The sequence below is a fragment of the Lates calcarifer genome, linkage group LG15 (assembly GCF_001640805.2).
Source record: "Lates calcarifer isolate ASB-BC8 linkage group LG15, TLL_Latcal_v3, whole genome shotgun sequence".
Taxonomy (NCBI): domain Eukaryota; kingdom Metazoa; phylum Chordata; class Actinopteri; family Centropomidae; genus Lates; species Lates calcarifer.
Window position 1 is genome coordinate 29,925,989 of NC_066847.1, and position 17,114 is coordinate 29,943,102.

Sequence of the window (17,114 nt, forward strand, 5' to 3'; positions counted from 1 at the left end):
GCATTGCTTGTTGAACCACATCGTAACACCAGGAAATACACTGTATACTACATACTGTCCCACTGCATTACTTATTGCTGGAGGCACGGGCCACCTCTGTCACTGACAAAACGATGTTGTCTATCAGCAGCGTGAAAATAAATAAAACAGGTTTACTTACTAGACGACGCCCTTTTAGACTAGCTGGGAAGAGGAGAGGGAGAGAGTATACAGTGATCCTGATAACCTGATAAAAAAAATTTAAAAAAATATGCGTAAAAGACACTTCAAACAGTTCGAGCTGACACCCTGCGTGAGGCTGCCAGCTTGCCTGAACAGGCTTTACAGGCTGAGATGTCCTTTCACATTTAGCAGTTGATTTTCATGGGGGCATCTCTGCAGGGGTGAGATGTGGAGTTTGGTAAAAGGTCTGTACAAGATGTGTATGGGTTAGTCTGATTATATTGCCAGGCAGGTATGATTATTTTCATTATTGATCAATCAGTTGATTTTTTTTTACTTGTCATAGTTGTCATAGTAGGAAAAGCACAGGTGTTACTAATAACATTAACAATGACTCTGTTCTATTCAAGTGTCCCAGTAAGCTGTGACAGTGTGACAATGAGAGACTGAGACTGAAGCAGCTTCAGGCATCATTAACTGTTTTATTTACACCTGTGCTTTCCTGACTGTGACATGTCTGAATGTCCTCCTACAAAAAAAAAAAAAAACTTAGTGATTGTTTTGCTTGACCAGCAATTTACATTCACTTTACAATATTCAATTTACAATGATGTCAAACTCAGAAAAGCAGCAAGTCCTCATATTTGAGAATCTGGAAGCAGCAAATATTTGGAATTTTTGCTTGATGAAGGACATTTGACATCTTCTCAGCTGTTGAACAGACACACTTTGAGCTGGATATCTTGAAAAATTTGTTGTAGATTGGGCCATCTCTTTAATTGGTAAAATTATGTCTCAAATTAGTTTTGGCATGTAGCATGTTTATAGTGGACTTTTCATTTGTTATCAACTGCTCTCACTTAACTCAGTTTTAGAGGGCTGACTGAACGAAATTATATAAATGAATACCACCGAGTTTAGACACTGATTAATGGCAAAGATAGGATTTTGTTTTCTAAAAAACAAAACAGAATATTGACATGAAATATTACATGATCTGATCCTAAAATGTTGTTGATAAGACAGGTCTAATGTTATGGCATTCTACAAATGTTAATATTATTTTTCATTGAAAATACACTGCTTATTAGTTAAATCCATAAACCCAGGGCGATAACACTGGCAATAATGAGTCAACAGAGTCAGGTTTGAGCACAGCAACAGTTGTGACATTGATCACTCTACTCTGATTACTAGGGGCAGTAACACTTGTGTTCAAAGTCTTTGTCCAGATTAAAATGTATTGAAAATGTGCAGTTTTGTTGCATGCCAATAAAAGTCAGTATTGGTTTAGAAAAAAAGCACAAGAATAATCTCCATCGACCAAATTATTGCTGTGTGGCTGCATCACCGCTCAGATCAGCTAGTCCATAGTACTTCAACCAGATATTGTGTAATTTCTCTTTTTTTTTTTAAATACAACCTGTAATTAATTATTTCTTGTATTTATTCATGTTCATGTCATATGTGAAATGTTTAATTTCTCACTTTCCTCTCGCCCTTAAAAACAAATGGGAAAAACAACTATTTTATTTAATCTAAAAGGAGAACAAGGATGCAGGTTGTCAAAGGTATACTTTTAGTTGCATGGAGAAAGAAGTGCAAAAGTCCAAAAAATTACTGCTTTTCTGGTTGGGAGCATTATTAATGGTAAAAACAATTCAGCAAATAGCAAGATTGTTGACAGTTCTCTGTCTGTCACTGTCACTACTGGATTATTTGATTTTTTTTTTCACCTCTAATTCTCTAAAAATAAAACATAACCAACAACAAATAAAATGAATATGAATATATGAAACATTTTTCCTGTAAGACAGCTCTATAATAATTTTATACACTGTAAGTCCTCAGGGGACTGACAGTGTGTCAGATGTACTAAGTATTACCAGGTGTGATTCAGTTCTACAAAGACCTATTATATCTACTGACTGTATGTTCTGATGGTATTTTAATACCTTGTTATATTACTTTAATACTTGCTACTTGCTTGTTGTTGTATGGGCCCTTACTATTTTTTCACATTTATTGAATAATAACTAATATATAGGTAATAACTGAATCAAATCTCCAGAAGTAGAACTCCATCAAACAACAAACTGTACCATTACACTACATATTTCTGCCATAAGTTAATGATTTAGCCTAGAATTGAATATATTCTTTCTCTCTGACCCTCTCAGACAATAAAACAACATGACAGCTTGGACTCACCCTCGGGTCACGCTGGTGTCGCTAGATGGCGCTAGAGCACCGACTATCCCCCCTCTGTGTTTCTCCACAGCTCAGTCAGCAGCACAACAGTAGAGGGTTTTTTTTCTTCCCTGGGAGCCTAATGGGAAATTTCAAGTCACCTAAATAAAAAGGAAGGTGTAATTAACGCGACGCGCTATTAATTGCATCTGCTAGAGAGCGGATGAAGGGCACGGGGGCGCACTTTTTTTTGATTACTGGGCTCCACAAAAGTCTACTCCAGAGATCAGAGAGAGGGCTTTATTTCAGGGTGTCATTTCACGCCAGGCGTTCAAATGGCAGGTCAAACGGCCGTGATGACGCAGAGAGGGACATGTTTCATTTGCTCTGCATCAACAACAAAACAGCATGTGAAAGTGATACTGTTGAAGTCTGCAGTAATCTGTAACAGCTACTGTAGCCCCTGACAGAGGGATAATATCAACCGGGCTAAATGAAACATATTGCCACTGATTACAAATAAAACCACAAATCACTAAAATTCACTTAATCCTGTGTATTATGGGAATATTACCACATGCCTACATCTTTCACGAGGGGGAAACGTTGCGTTTTACGTCATTGTTTGCCACTGTCCAAAGTCAAAAGATAAATAACGTCTGCAAGTAGAGACATGGTTGGATAATCATACGTTAAGTCTGTACAGGAAATGATTCATTGCAATAGCCAGTAAAAATGAATCTGTCCTGTTTATTCTCTTCATGTAAGGGAGAGTATATGAAATAAAAGAGCGCCCGTTTGTTTTGATTTGTGATCAGGTTAATTGGTCATCAATGAGCAATCAGCTATTGATTACCCAATTGATACTCATTTGCCTAATAATGCTGAGGCGTGTAAATCAGACTTTCAGCTCATCTGTAGGCTCATCTCTTCCCACTCAGCAGCTCGTGGAGTGAAACAGAGAAGAATCCGATTACAATTAATATTATTCTGACGACCACAGAGGGCAACACATGTTCACGTTTAAAAATAGAAGGTGGCAAGGAAACAGCAACCTTGCAATTTGGCTGTCAGTTTCAAAATAAAATGAACTAAAATAGATCTTCGAAAGATGCTCATACAAATATCACACCACGGGTTCCTACGAGAATATCATAGAGAAATCACGTACTACAGGGAATGGGAAAATACCACCAGGGTCACCACTGTCAATATCACTGTCACTGTGCAGTTAGTCCCTAAAGAAATATTTTAGTGGATTTTTTCCTCCTACAAGCATTTTTTTTCTCTATTGATCCAGAACTTTCTGTTATGATGAGAGTATATTAGAGACTAAGTTAAATCCAACAAGTTTTGGTGAAAAACAGGAAGCAGTTATTTAAATTTCACAACCAATGATGCGTTCAAAGTCAGGGCTGTTTAATTAACCGTCACTCCGTAGGCCTCCATCTCCTTTAGCCCAAGTGAGGAGAGATTTAGAGCCAAGAAAGGTCCAAAAGTTTTTTTCTTCTAAAGTTGATAAATGACGTAGTTTTTTGCATCTTAAAGGAAGAATGTGGAAAAACAAAATATCTCTGGATTTTAGGGGTTACAACACATTTTAAAAACGCTAATAATCTTTGTTTTAGACTATTTCTTGACGGTTCTTTTTTTTCCTTTTGTTCCCAATACTGTGAGTACGCCCCAGAGAACTCAAAACCTTTAGCTTCCGATAAAATAGCAGTGAAACCAAAATATGACCACGTTGGGCCATGTTCAACCCTTATACGGACCAGTATCGGTCCTCGGACCTTACTTTGGGAACCTCTAATTTAACCCTGGACGGAAGCTGTGGTTTTCTCAGCCAAAGCCAGTCCATTTAAAAGCAGCCCGAGGCAGAAACAACACATCATCGGCTCATAATCTTCCATTCATCAGCCATGATTTTCTCTCAAACATTAATTCCGCCCAAACGAATGGGCTCAAAGCAAGAAGCATATTTTTTTAACACCACAGCTGTCAAGCAGACAGTGAACTCACCGCTGCAGCGTTGTGGTTTACTGAATTAAAATAGGGGAAAAAAATACATTTAGCCTCGACGTTGGAAAAAAGCTGTTTAATATCAACCCCATTATTTAAAAATGTGCAAGTCCGTTGTTCATGTGTCAAGTGATGAAACACCTACAGGCATTTATCACCTCTGCTTTATATCTACCCCAAGTTCATCCAGTGAATATGACATAGCCTATATCCCCCCAAAAAACCAAACGACTGGTTTAACAAGCAATTAAACAAAATAACAGGAAAACAGCGTCGGATTGCTACAGGTCTACGTCCCACAACTTGAATTTCCAGTGAATTATGACTTAGATCGATTCATTAAAGCTACCGGGGAAAGATTTCAATGCCATGATCGTTTCTGCTTGTTGTTTTCTGCAGGGGAACACAAATCAGGAAGGGGGAGGGAAAAAAAAAGAAAAGCTGTTTCCACATGAGAGAAAAATAACATCCCTGGATATCTGTCTTTGCATAAAACAAAAAGCAAGCTACTGCACGGAGAAAAGATGTATATACATTTAGCTGTGATGGTCCAGGCTGTGGCAATCCCGCTGAAAAATAAAAGATATGTCTCCAATTGTCCCTACAAAACAAAAGCCTCCTCGGTGTCATTTCATATATATCTCGCACTTTGTGTCCTCTGTAAAGACCATCGTAGAATAAATTACAATCTCATTAACAAAACTAAAAAATAAAATAAAGGGTCTAGGAGCAGTTTCCCCCATAATAAAGCAACTCAGACGAAGGTGAACAAAATGGCTGAAATGAAATGCATGGCAACGAGCTCACAAACAAATTAAAATATTACCATATGAATAGTACCAATAATAATAATAACAATAATAATAATAATGATAATAATAATAATAATAACAACAACAATTATTTTGATCATATGCTGCATTTTTGGAATGTAACCAAAATGTGTTTTGGGAAGAAATTTAAAGGCCTTATTGTTATTTTTCTTTCTTTTCAAACACACTAATCATGATGGTAATCGCTGTTTTTATCCTTTCCAGGTCTGATTCATTTGTGGACTACAACAGTGTTATCGATTAATCTGAATTCAGTCCATAAAGCACTATATTTTGATTGGAAACACAATCTAATGTAATTTCAGAGCGGACATTAAATGACAAAACAGAACTCCTTAGACAATTTAAAGAAATTAAATTGATTCCACGTGAATTTTAAAAAAATATTTTAACTCAAAATGAAACACGCCACAGAAAATTATTAAATTGCAAACGAGCATAATTTCGGCAACAAAATGAACGTTAAATAGCTCACAAATACAAGGCAGTAGGTAGGCTATGAAGGAGAAGTGGATTTTAAAAAACTCAACCTGCTTGTTTTTGAAAACATCAATCCAAAAAGTGCCCCAGTGAAGAGAGAAAGAAAAAAAAAGGGATGAAGCCATGACTTTTAAAGTTATACAATATTTACAAAAGTGGATCCAAATGTTCTGTGAGAGTTGGTGACATATATTTTTGTAGATATCTGTATATCTATAGCCCATCCTGTTGTGGAAAAGTGCCAGATAATCCAGTCAATCGCCACGGAGCCCTTCCTGGAGCTGGGAGACTCTCTGAGGGGTTCGTATTATTATTTAACGCTTGGTTTCTGAAAAATATAACGGACTTTTTGTTTATACTGCTGTTTGACTTATGATAGAGGTCGTACTCTTTTATTTACCACATCACTGCAACCAGGCCAATTACTGAAGAGTTCAGCCAGTGAGCTGCACACATGTAGTAGTAGTAGTAATAATAATAATAATAATAATAATAATAATAGTAATAATAATAATAATAATCTGTGTTGGTAACTAAATCCTGACCATAGTCCTCACAGAATAAATAAGAGCTGAATGGCCTGCAGTTTCCCAGCAGTGTTTTTAATGCAAAGCGGCTCTGTGCTGCCTGGCTGACAGATGGGACTCGGGCGATGCTCACCCTCAGCTGGACTCCACTGGACTGGGGCTGCAGCTTTACTGGCCTCCAGTTTACTCCATTAACGCAGCTCCTTTGACCCCACTGCGCCACCCACCCACCCATCACCGCTGGACGCACAATTTAGAGCTACAAAACTAAACGCCTCTGCCTTTGCTTTCCCTTTTACGCACAGGAAAAAAATGTGTTGGATTTGATATAAAAGTGGCGAATGGAAACCATTCAGCTATGCTTTACGTCTAAAACCAGATACCCTCCTTCCCCTCCCTCTTTTTTTTCGTCAAGTATGGTTTCAATACACAATAGGGGCTACACCTTGAAACTGCGTCGACTGGAGTCACAGTGCTGGGCATGTATCCTCGGAGAACACAACACAGGCTTATGTTCCTTTAGCTCTGGGAGAGGAAAAAATGTCCTGTCCTCCCCTCACTCATTTTCCATTTCTCAGATATTCATTGCAGATATTGTGTAAATACTCACTGCAATCTATTATACATAAAACACCCACTATATCGTGTCATAGTCCAGTGATTTATATATAACCTTGGGGATAAATAAAAAGGATAAACAAGTCCTGGAGGAGCGGTCCAGCAGAGTTCATTGGACCGGGGTCTGGACCCCGTGGTGCGGCGGTGTGTCCCCGTACACATCCTCGCTCCCCGGCAGAGCTCCTCCGGGAGGGGTCATGCGTTTCTCCTTCTGTCTCCTGTTACAAAACCAAACCCTCACCACTTCTTTCTCCAGGTGCAGACTGTCCGCCAGGGTGATTATTTCCGACGCTGCCGGTTTAGGGCACTTCAAAAAATGGCTCTCCAAAGCTCCCTTTACGCTTACCTCGATTGAAGTCCGTTTTTTCCTTTTCCTCCCCTGCGCCGCGATTTTGTCCAGGCTGGTCGGGCTGCCCGAGGTGGAGTCCGCCTCCTCCAGCCACTTGTTCAACAGAGGCTTCAGCTTGCACATGTTTTTGAAGCTGAGCTGTAGGGCCTCAAACCTGCATATGGTGGTTTGGGAAAACACATTTCCGTACAGGGTCCCCAGGGCGAGTCCCACGTCCGCCTGTGTGAAGCCCAGCTTGATCCTCCGTTGTTTGAACTGCTTGGCGAACTGCTCCAAGTCGTCCGAGGTCGGCGTATCCTCGTCCGAGTGGTCGTGGTGACTCTGCGGTCGGTGCTGGTGCTGATGCTGGGACGGAGGGTGGCCGTGTTCGCTGAGGTGCGGGCTGTGGTGGTCGTCATGACTGTCTCTTAAGTTGTGGTGGTGCATCCCCTGCCCGCTGCTCGGGATCAGCCCGTTCACGCTGAAGCCCGGCTGGGAGTAAATAAGGCTTTGGCCGTTGGTCGTCGCCATGCTCGGTATGTGCGCCGCGGTGGTGGTTCTCCACGCTCGGCCGTCGTGGTGGTTCCCGTGCGTCTGGTGCACCAGGTGCGGCGGTCGCGACTGGTGCTGCAGGTTGCTGCTGGAGTTGTGCATCTCGTCCCGGGCGCCCTGCACCGCGGGTTTGATGTCCTGCTCTGCGCCGAGCGGGCTGGAGGACCACGGGGCTCCCTCTCCGTGGGACAGCGCCGTGATCCACTGGTGTGCGTGGCTGAGCGTGTGGCTGTTGCTCTGCAGCGGGTAGTCGCTCTGCAACAGGCTCTGCGCGTCCCGGTACGCCGTAGCTTGCTGCATGCTGCCGGGCTCCGAGTGCACGATGGATGCGCTGGAGGTGAGGATGTTGTAGTGGTTAGACGCTGCGGTCGCCATGACTCTCGGAGCCGGACTGGTCGCTCTTATTAAAGGAACCTCGCATTTGACAGATCCTCTCCTGCCCACAGGCGGCTCCCAGGCGCTCTGCCAAGTGTACGCCGAGGCGCACCTGGACTCCGCCCCGCCCCCGTTGCTCATTGGACGTTAAAAGATGATGGACGTGGTTACCAAGGGCAACGGTGCTGTGATTGGCTGCGGGGAAGTCTCAACAAACACTACTCTCTTTGTTGGGAGAGGTGCGAGTTGAGGCTCCCGTGGAAGCGGAGAGCCGGAGTGCAGCATGGGGAGACGGAGCATCGGGATCAGCAGTGCAACTGTAAGATACAGTTGATTTACTTTGATAATCATGTTCTATCAAGACTCAGGCTGTAGGTAGTCTAGTTCCAGGAGATTCCCTCTACTGGGGAAGATTAACACAAAAGCTCTGATGTGTAGGATGTCTGATTGTTTATTTAAGTAGACTAGACTTTCAATTTTGTTGTTAATTGTTGACTGTAATTATGCGCACGTTTATGATATTAAATGCTGTTATTGGGAACGTGTGTAAAACATCCTGATATGACTAGGCAATGCCAGCTCTTTCATTGCTACAAATAGAGATAGATTTCAGATCACATAGACGCATATTCATGTAATCTGAATGCGCAAAATATATCAGGCTCCATACTGGACCTGTCTGGATGAAAACTACAGATGACTGTTTTTAGGAGTTCTGCTGTGTTGCAACATTTCTGCTAAGATGTTGTAAGTCTATGCAAATTAACCCGACTGTGTTATTTGTGCAGTTCTGTGTGTGTATGAAAGAAATTACTGATGCTTTTTTTTCTCTTGGTGCTGAGAATCTCTATACAGTCTATCAACCAACCATTACTTTTAAGATGAGATAACATAAATTGAACATTTACTTTTTAAGCCAATGTGCCTGTGAAATAAAACAGCAAAAATAATTTGAAACCTTATGTATTCAAACCGGTTTTAAAACAACAGGCAGATAAAACACATAGTGTCTTATAAACTTCCAAATCGAGATATATAGTACAGGAAAACGCTCAGGCACCTTTCAATCAAAACGATTTCATTTAAAAAAAAAACTCTACCTTGTAATAAAACGCTAATAAATTGGATCAATAAATGGTCTGCTGAGTGAAATGAACAGTGGACCTCTTTTGTTGACATGCAGCCCTCTCCTCTCTGCACCTGATCTGTCTTTAGAACATACAGGCTCAAGTTGTATGGTTTGTTTAAACGGAGCCATTTGACATTTGAAAAAAAAAACAAAAAAACAAAAAAACAAAAAAAACAACAACAAAAAAACTGACACCTATACTGACTGCTGGCATCAGTGTAAAGTCTATTATTTTCCTCTTAGTGTGTATGAATCTTTAAATCTGTCTGTTAATGCCAGAATTATCTGCACTTTCTCAAACACTACAATGAATGTTTGTAAAAGTCTAGACTGGTATACTTTTTCCCCAGTGAAGTGTTGTAAATGTAGACGTATTTCATATGTGTTGACGTGAAAACTTTTAACAGCCCATAAAGTAAACAAATCAACTTTTGTGTCCAACTAGGCTGTAAAGTAAATTTTTACAGGAGGAGGAGTGGCTGCACACAGAAAAGTGGTAAAGCTGAGGCTGAGGTTCTATATCATGAAAGAATGAAAGATTTACTGACTTTTTGAAACATAAAAATAGGCCATTTACTTCCCAAAAAATGTCCCTTTAATAAATGTAGTTGGAAGGATTTTGTGAGTGTCTAGGTGGTTGTTCACAGGACTGTAAAGGATCTGTGTGGGACCAGTAGAGCGTGGTTCAACACTACTGAGAGCTTTCCAGGATTCTTTACATCACCAAGAGATTAAGAAATTATTTTCTGGTCTTATATCCAACTATTTTAGAGTTAATAGTGTGTGAGAAACATCTCTGGCTGTCCATCGTCCACTAAAGTAAGGACAGACACAAGCGAAGAGGAGGATTAAGTCTAGACCCAGGCCTCCAGTCCAGGGTATAGGGAGGGCAAGTTTCCATCCCATCCCAGCTGTCGTCCCCCAGCGTCAGCTTCAGGGACCAGGACTTTGTCCAGAGAGGGGACATTCCTGGCCGACCGCTGCTGGTTGCCATAGGGAGAGGTAAATGAAACAACAGCAGTCGCGTCGCTGCTGCGTCCCCCCCCCCCACCCACTCTCCCTCCAACCCCCACCCTGTTCCTGGACTATCTAAAGGCCTCTATTTAGAGAGGCTCTCTGCTGCGGGGACAAAGCCTTCACAGGGATAAAGGAGGGAGGAGTAAAGAGCACAGGGCCCTGAGAGGGAGAAAGGGCTAGAAAAACTGAAAAAGATGAGAGAGATTATGTCTGTCCTCAAAGCTGCTCCTCACACTCCACTGAGATAAAGCAAACTGTGTGAAAAAATTACAAACAAAACTTCAAATGCATACTTCTGCGTGGCAGTACTGCGTCTCAACTTTCTAACTTCTGAAGCAAACCCTTAATTCAGAATATTAGAAGGCATTAATAATTCCTACTGTATATGTGCAATTAAAAGGCACTTTTAGTTAGTCTGTGGCCTATAACAATTCAATCCACCAGAAAAAAAAGTCATACATACTGCCCACAAATTAAACCTATAAATCAATGCAGGCAGTTCTTCAATATCCACAATTTATAACTTCTAAACTATGCAAATGACTGAAACTGTAATTAAACATTTCATTTAATAACTTGGACCTATGAGTAAAATTAAAAGGCAATAAAAAGGCAGTTATTAAAGAAATATTTTCACCCAAAAATATTCAAACTGTGCAGTGAAAAACAGAAAAGTCTACATACTAAATATTCACGCTCACAAATCATTCTCAGCAATGTTAATGTATTCCAAAAGTTCACACAAGGACACATGTCATGTGTATAGACTGAGGACTGTGAACAATACAGCTGCGTGTAACAAAGGGCAAGTGCTAATTTCACAATGTTCTCTACTCGCTGCTTTATATGTCCTGGACTGGATTTTGATTGCACACAATGATTTAAGTTACAGCTTTTCTGTTTGTCTTGATGCTGCTTTAGTGGCCACTGATGTCACTCAAAATATGAATTAAATGTTTAAATAAAATGTGAATAGTTTAGAATAAATTAATGTCCATCAAACTGCCTATAAAATGCATAGTTTGTTATATAGGTAAACATTGTTTATCCCAAACATATCATTTTCCCCCAAATGTTAAAAATGTTAAAAGAATGATATTGCTATCATCTGTAATTAACAGGCATGTCTTTTAATGCAAACAGCAGACAACAGTAATTATTAGTCAGTGATGTTTTATGATGTTGTTGGTTTGTTTATAATAATAATACCTGTAAAGAGTGATATAAACCAGGCCCATAGAATCAGTTTAGAATCACACAAAATGTTCATATTCCATGTATAGCTCCAGCTCTTCAATTAAGTATTACTGATTGGGCCTTTAATGGATCTCATTTCATAGGCTAATAATCCTTTATGGATGTGAATCCAGCTGCACTGAAAGCACATGAAGCCGCCAGGATTTAAGTCATATGAGGAAAAGTTTCCAGGCACGGTTCAGTAATTCATTCTGGTAATATTGAACATTATTGTGGCGTAACATTGAAATCGGCCAAATCAAAAGAACATTGTGGTAATTAGGCTGTAATTCAAGGAATTACCACATCGCCACACAGGCTTAAATAGTCGTGTTGGGAGAAACGCAAAGCACATTATTTTAATGGTGTAATATGCAAACTATGGCTCGTTTCAATTACATGGCTTAACAATGCATAAATGATGCGAGTCTTGTTATTTGGACTGCAGGGTCCTCAGTTATTCAATCACTCAGAGGGGCCAATGTTAGGGGCCATGCTGCCTCCTCGTGTACTGTAAAAACCCAGAGCCGAGCACTGAGGGCCGCTGCCAAACTACATTTAAGGGAATAAAAATGAACAGCAGAGAATGTAAGCGTTAAATTAACAGTAGGATAATTATATGACCCGTGTGCTGTAAAGATTCAATTTCTAACACTCTAATTAGGCGACTGTCTCCCCATACATCAGCTCACATCCCTCTGCCAATTTCTCACCAGAAAGCGTCCTGTGAGCGGAAATAATTAGATTTTATTAAGACACGGCTCGTGTAATAAAGAAAATCAGAGGAGGGGATGGTTAAATATGATATGTTTTTAAAATCATTCATTGGTCCACACACACACAGTCCACTGAGTCCCATTTAAAGACAAGGATAGTTGGATCCAAGCTGGAGAAGAGAGACTGGGTTCTCTCAGACTATATTATATAGTCTGAGAGAACCCATATAATGAAGTGTCCACTGTCTCTTGTAGAGGGAAGATACACTAACGTGTGGTCTCAACCTTTATGACAGAAATGTGGTCTATATGTAATAACTTTTACAGAGATTTTACAATGACCACTAGAAAATTACAGGAAGTCAGTACTGCGTCTCATGTATATTTCCACCATCTATTAATCTGTCAATAATGAATAACACATTCAAAATCTCCCTCCACTTAAAAATGTGTTTTACTTATTATTCCTTGACTCAGATGTTTGATCTTCATTGTACAGAATCATGTATGTGCAGAGTTTGACACTAGAAGGCTGCTTCTACTTTCATCTTTGTGTCTGCTCACCTTAAGTCTCAGCTAAAGGCACCTGTGTGTGTAAGAGCAGGATTTTGTGACATCACAACTAGTTTGGAGCCAATCACAGTCCAATATGCAACTTTACACAGCTGTGATGTGGGAATTTGAATCTCCAGTGTACATACACAGAATGGACTTTTCAGTGAAGGAGGATCTTGTGCTGAGTGGATGAAGTATTTGCATGTTCATATTTTTCAATGAGGGAATGGGGGTAGGTATAATTCTATGAATTGAAGAAGTGAAATCTTTGTCTGGAAAAAACTTATCTGACACAAATTATTATTCAAAGCAGAGCATTTTCTAAAATGTGTGGATGGGATTTAGCTCATGGTGGCATCTTTAAATCACTTGTTCTTTCTAAACAACAGTCCAAACTCCAAATATATTCTGTTTATTTTAAAATAACTCAAAAAATGTATTGCTTGTCAAAATAGGAGCAGATTCATTTCTTGTGGACTCACTAATCAATTAATTGACTCACGGTTTCAGCTTTAACAGAGCATGTATAAGCTCTTATTGGATACTAGTATGATATCTGGACTATTACTGTAACATATTAAATCCAAGTAAGTACAATAAGATTTTAGCAGCTTAGCATTTATTGCCAAAAAGACACAAAACATCCCCGTTGGAGCATTACTGCTTTATTACAGTCTCATCTTGAGGGAACAATCATGACTAAATGGATATTTCTTTGCTTTTCATCTACCACCTGCCACAACTTTGACTGGATTTGCTTCTATCTGAGCAGATACAATCAAAAATCATATGAACTGAACCGTGTCCTTCAGTTTATATAAATGTATCTTCAAAAGATCCTGTGTTATAGCAAATGAACTTGCTTTGTGGCTGTAGACTGAATACACACAGTAAAATGAAAAACATTCAATACTCTCTCATCAAATTCAGATCATTTCTTACAAACTAATAGCAGAGATGTCATGTTGTTGAGGTTTTATTTCAGATTAGCTGTTCAGATATCAAAAATCCTTCCTAAGGCCCATTTCAACTCTTACATAACGAGAGCCTACCCACGGCTTTCATCCTTACTGTAATTGTTGTCTGCATCAAAGACTGGGAGATTGACAGGCTGTATGGGAGGATTAATACAGTGGGTGAGTGACGACATACTGAGGGGAGGGGAGGGTGGAACAAGAGCGCGAGAGGAGAGAGACTAAGATATGGGGTGAGAAGGAGGAGAATGGGAGAAAAGTAGGAGAGGACAAAAAGTGGGGAGAGAGTTAACGAGAGGGAGAGCATTAATTGTGCGCATTGTGCCGGGGCTCTTTTGCTGAGTGTGGATGTCGAGGTGCGGGCGCTAACCCCTCCAGCAGCCCGTCGTGATCTGAGCCAGCTCTCAGACTGCTGTATTCCAATGCAATTAGGCCACTCAAAGGCCTGCTTAAAGCTGCACCCCCACCACACACACACTCAGATAGCAACAGCCCCTGTGGGTCCCCTCCATTGTAGTGGGGAGGTGTATTCTGTCCCTCTTTGAGGCCCTGGATGAAGAGACCACCCCAGGGAGCAGAAAAAAGGGAGGATTACCTCTCTTTCTGTCCCTTTCCCTCTGTCTTCCTCTCTTTCTGTCTCTTTATCTCTCTCTCTCTCTCTCTCTCTCTCTTTCTGGTTTCACCTCTAAAGTCTATGAGCTCAGGCAGGCACAGAGCACAGCTTTGGTTAACTCCTCTAAAGAGACACAACTTGGAGTTTTTGCAGGAGGAAACAGAGGAAGAAGAGAAATGAAGCATTTCTGTGATGGATGTCATTGTGGGACTGCTTTAGCAATATCACTTTCCTTTTCCTCTTTCATTATTCATACAGTCATATATTTCAACAAGTGGCGTGGGGCATGTAGCTCACTAGCTCGTCCCTATTGGCATCAGCGCTGCAGCCTCAGTGAGTCAGTCCCCTCTCTCTGTGCTGTATTAAGAGAAAGCTCTTCACGATAGCAGAGTTCTCTTGGCTGAGTTTCAGCGTGTCTCATTCCCCAGAAAGCATTTAAAGCAGATTACCAACCTAACGCTACACCTCCCCAATAAGAGAAGAGAGAGAGAAAAAAAACTGGCACATTATCACCTGCAATACTACTTAATGGCATCAACAGATTAACGAGGTAATCCACACAATGAGGTCTTTGATTCGTGTGGTTTGGCAGGCAATAATGCCAGGCATAATGCACACTGTTATTTCAGACCGTCCCAGCACGAGAAAACCTGGCAGAAGCCGTTGCCTTTTTTTGTCTTTCCATCAGATGAGCTTTTGAAGATTTTTAACTTGTGCATCTGGTGCGTTTGCCTGTTTCCTTGTCAGAGAAATAACCTGCTGGCTGCTCCTGTGGCACATGTGAAGGGAGAAGGGGAGGAATCACAAGATTTCTGAAGGCTGTTTAAACAGCAGGGCTGGGGAGTTCTCCCTTGTCCCCCCCACCCCCCCCCACCCCCCATTTTTCTGCATAAGGACGTGCGTATAGGATAAGTGTGTGTTTGTATGTGTGTGTGTGTGTGACAGATCTCACATTCCCATCGCTCATGTGCGGCTCGATTAGCCCCACGTGCCTCGTTCGTCAGACGTGGAGGCAGAGCAGATGGCAGGAGACGCACCATGTTACCATGCTGCGGCACTATGTAACGCTGCTCTAATTGAAACATCAATACTGCCCTGTCAATACACTACTGCTACTTTACAAAATGCCACTACCTACAAACCTACACTTGACTGGGAATAAGACACTATTACCTTGACACCTTTGTTTCACACAGAGATGTACCAGTTAAAAGTTTCTGGCTGATTCCAAAATGACAACAAAGTAACTTTTTCCAACACATTTCGTGATGGTTTCAGGTGTGTTTAATATCCTAATTTCAGTGAAACACCTCACTTGGTTTCTGTTTGTGCACAGTGTTGTGGTGGTAAAAGAAGCATGGAAAAAAAAGAATTTTCTCTGTAGCATCTCCGCTGTGGCACATTTTTAATGAATTGGTAAAAAGTTGAGGGAGCTCACATGGCTGTGATTAGTAATTCACCGTTATCGGAAATTCAGTGGAGAACAGAGAGAAATTAGGCAGCTAGAAATTAATTTGTTATTTGTCCAAGTCAATGAGGAGTGACACAGCCCCTTTAATAAATGGGTAATCCATTTCTTATTGCACTGAGCTGAATCCACCCTTCACTGAAGTGGAAAAAGACAAACATATCTTTCACTAACCTTTGCAACTTGTGGAGGAAAACGAAATGAGGAGGTGAGCACTGAGACCTGCTCCTGGGACTATTTGTTTTTGGGGAAGGATTTATATGTTTGTGTGTGTTTCTGTGGCTGGGAGATGGATTGAGTTTTAAAGCCAAGTTAAGAATCTACAATAAATGATCTCTACTGACACTGAGGCCGCACAGTCGAAAGACCACACACGGAATTGATTCATGATCAATTGGCAGGCTGCACTGTGGAGAATAACAGTCTTTATTTAACCATGGTTCATATTTGTTTTTTCACTTCCCTACCCACTGCCTTGTCCCTCCCCCTGCCCTTTTCTGCTTACAGTTCTTCCACCTCCTGGATTGGACTGATGCACTTCCTCCATGACAACATCCTGGAGAATCTGCAGCGGTAAGGACCTGATCTCTCAGTTCATATCTTCTGTGTTGGTCTTTCTCTCATGACGTTCCCTCACAGCAGCAGGTCTTGCAGAGGACCTATGTACATTGGTCCCATGTAACTGTTGGACATGAAATGAGTGATTGGAATATGACATAAGGAAAAAATCTACACATACTAATATAAGAAGCACACAAAAAACAACTAAGGCTGCTTATACCAATTATTTCCAATATCACATAATCTGCTGATCTAATCTGCCAAAATGTAACCGTCACTGTCAACTGCTTAATCATACAAAAAAATAATAAGTTACAGAATTCTTTCAAATACAAAGAGACATTGCTGAAACACTCACTAAGTGAATCTCCATCCATATGCGATGTGAAAATTGTGGTAAAATTTCCACTATATCTGGTTGTAAACTTGACTGAAGTGTGTGGACATGTGGTTGCTGCAGCTTACCCGCAAGGCCATACTGGACTTCAGGGGCTTGTTTAGGGTCTGGTTATTCAGCACCAAGTTCCCACGAATCTTCCACATCTGGGAGATGGAACACATATTTGGTGTTAAAGACAAATAGAAGGTAGGGCGGTACAGAACCACAGAACCACCACCACATCTCTTCCTGTTTGTGAGGATAAAAAAAAAATCCAGGATAACAAAAGTTAATTAAGGAGTCACCACATGACTGAGTTTAGGGCTGAAGCTATCAGGTGTTTTAATTACTGATTCATCTGGTGACTATTTTCTCATTGTAT

The 17,114-nt window shown here is 40.8% G+C and overlaps 2 protein-coding genes across 3 annotated transcripts in view; both read right to left on the minus strand.

Moving 5' to 3' along the window:
* Positions 1–4,418: 4,418 nt before the first annotated feature.
* On the minus strand, positions 4,419–8,397 carry pou3f2b (POU class 3 homeobox 2b). Its single transcript, XM_018682709.2, has one exon. It carries the CDS (start codon positions 8,223–8,225, stop codon positions 6,939–6,941), a length of 1,287 nt encoding a protein of 428 aa, XP_018538225.1. The 5' UTR covers positions 8,226–8,397; the 3' UTR covers positions 4,419–6,938.
* A 7,803-nt stretch (positions 8,398–16,200) lies between these two features.
* The window catches only part of LOC108887327 (furin-like protease kpc-1), a 162,971-nt gene continuing 162,057 nt past the window's right edge, over positions 16,201–17,114 (minus strand). For both annotated transcript variants that reach the window (XM_051076407.1, XM_018682697.2), the window contains 2 exons: positions 16,819–16,896; positions 16,201–16,474 (listed from right to left, as the gene is read on the minus strand). In XM_051076407.1, the coding sequence (XP_050932364.1) occupies positions 16,382–16,474; positions 16,819–16,896 (171 nt within the window). In that variant the 3' untranslated portion in view covers positions 16,201–16,381. The remainder of the gene's footprint in view (positions 16,475–16,818; positions 16,897–17,114) is intronic.

What these genes read in the sequence shown, in the direction of transcription:
- pou3f2b (XM_018682709.2), bottom strand. Translation starts at nt 8,225, where the DNA reads ATGAGCAACGGGGGCGGGGCGGAGTCCAGGTGCGCCTCGGCGTACACT.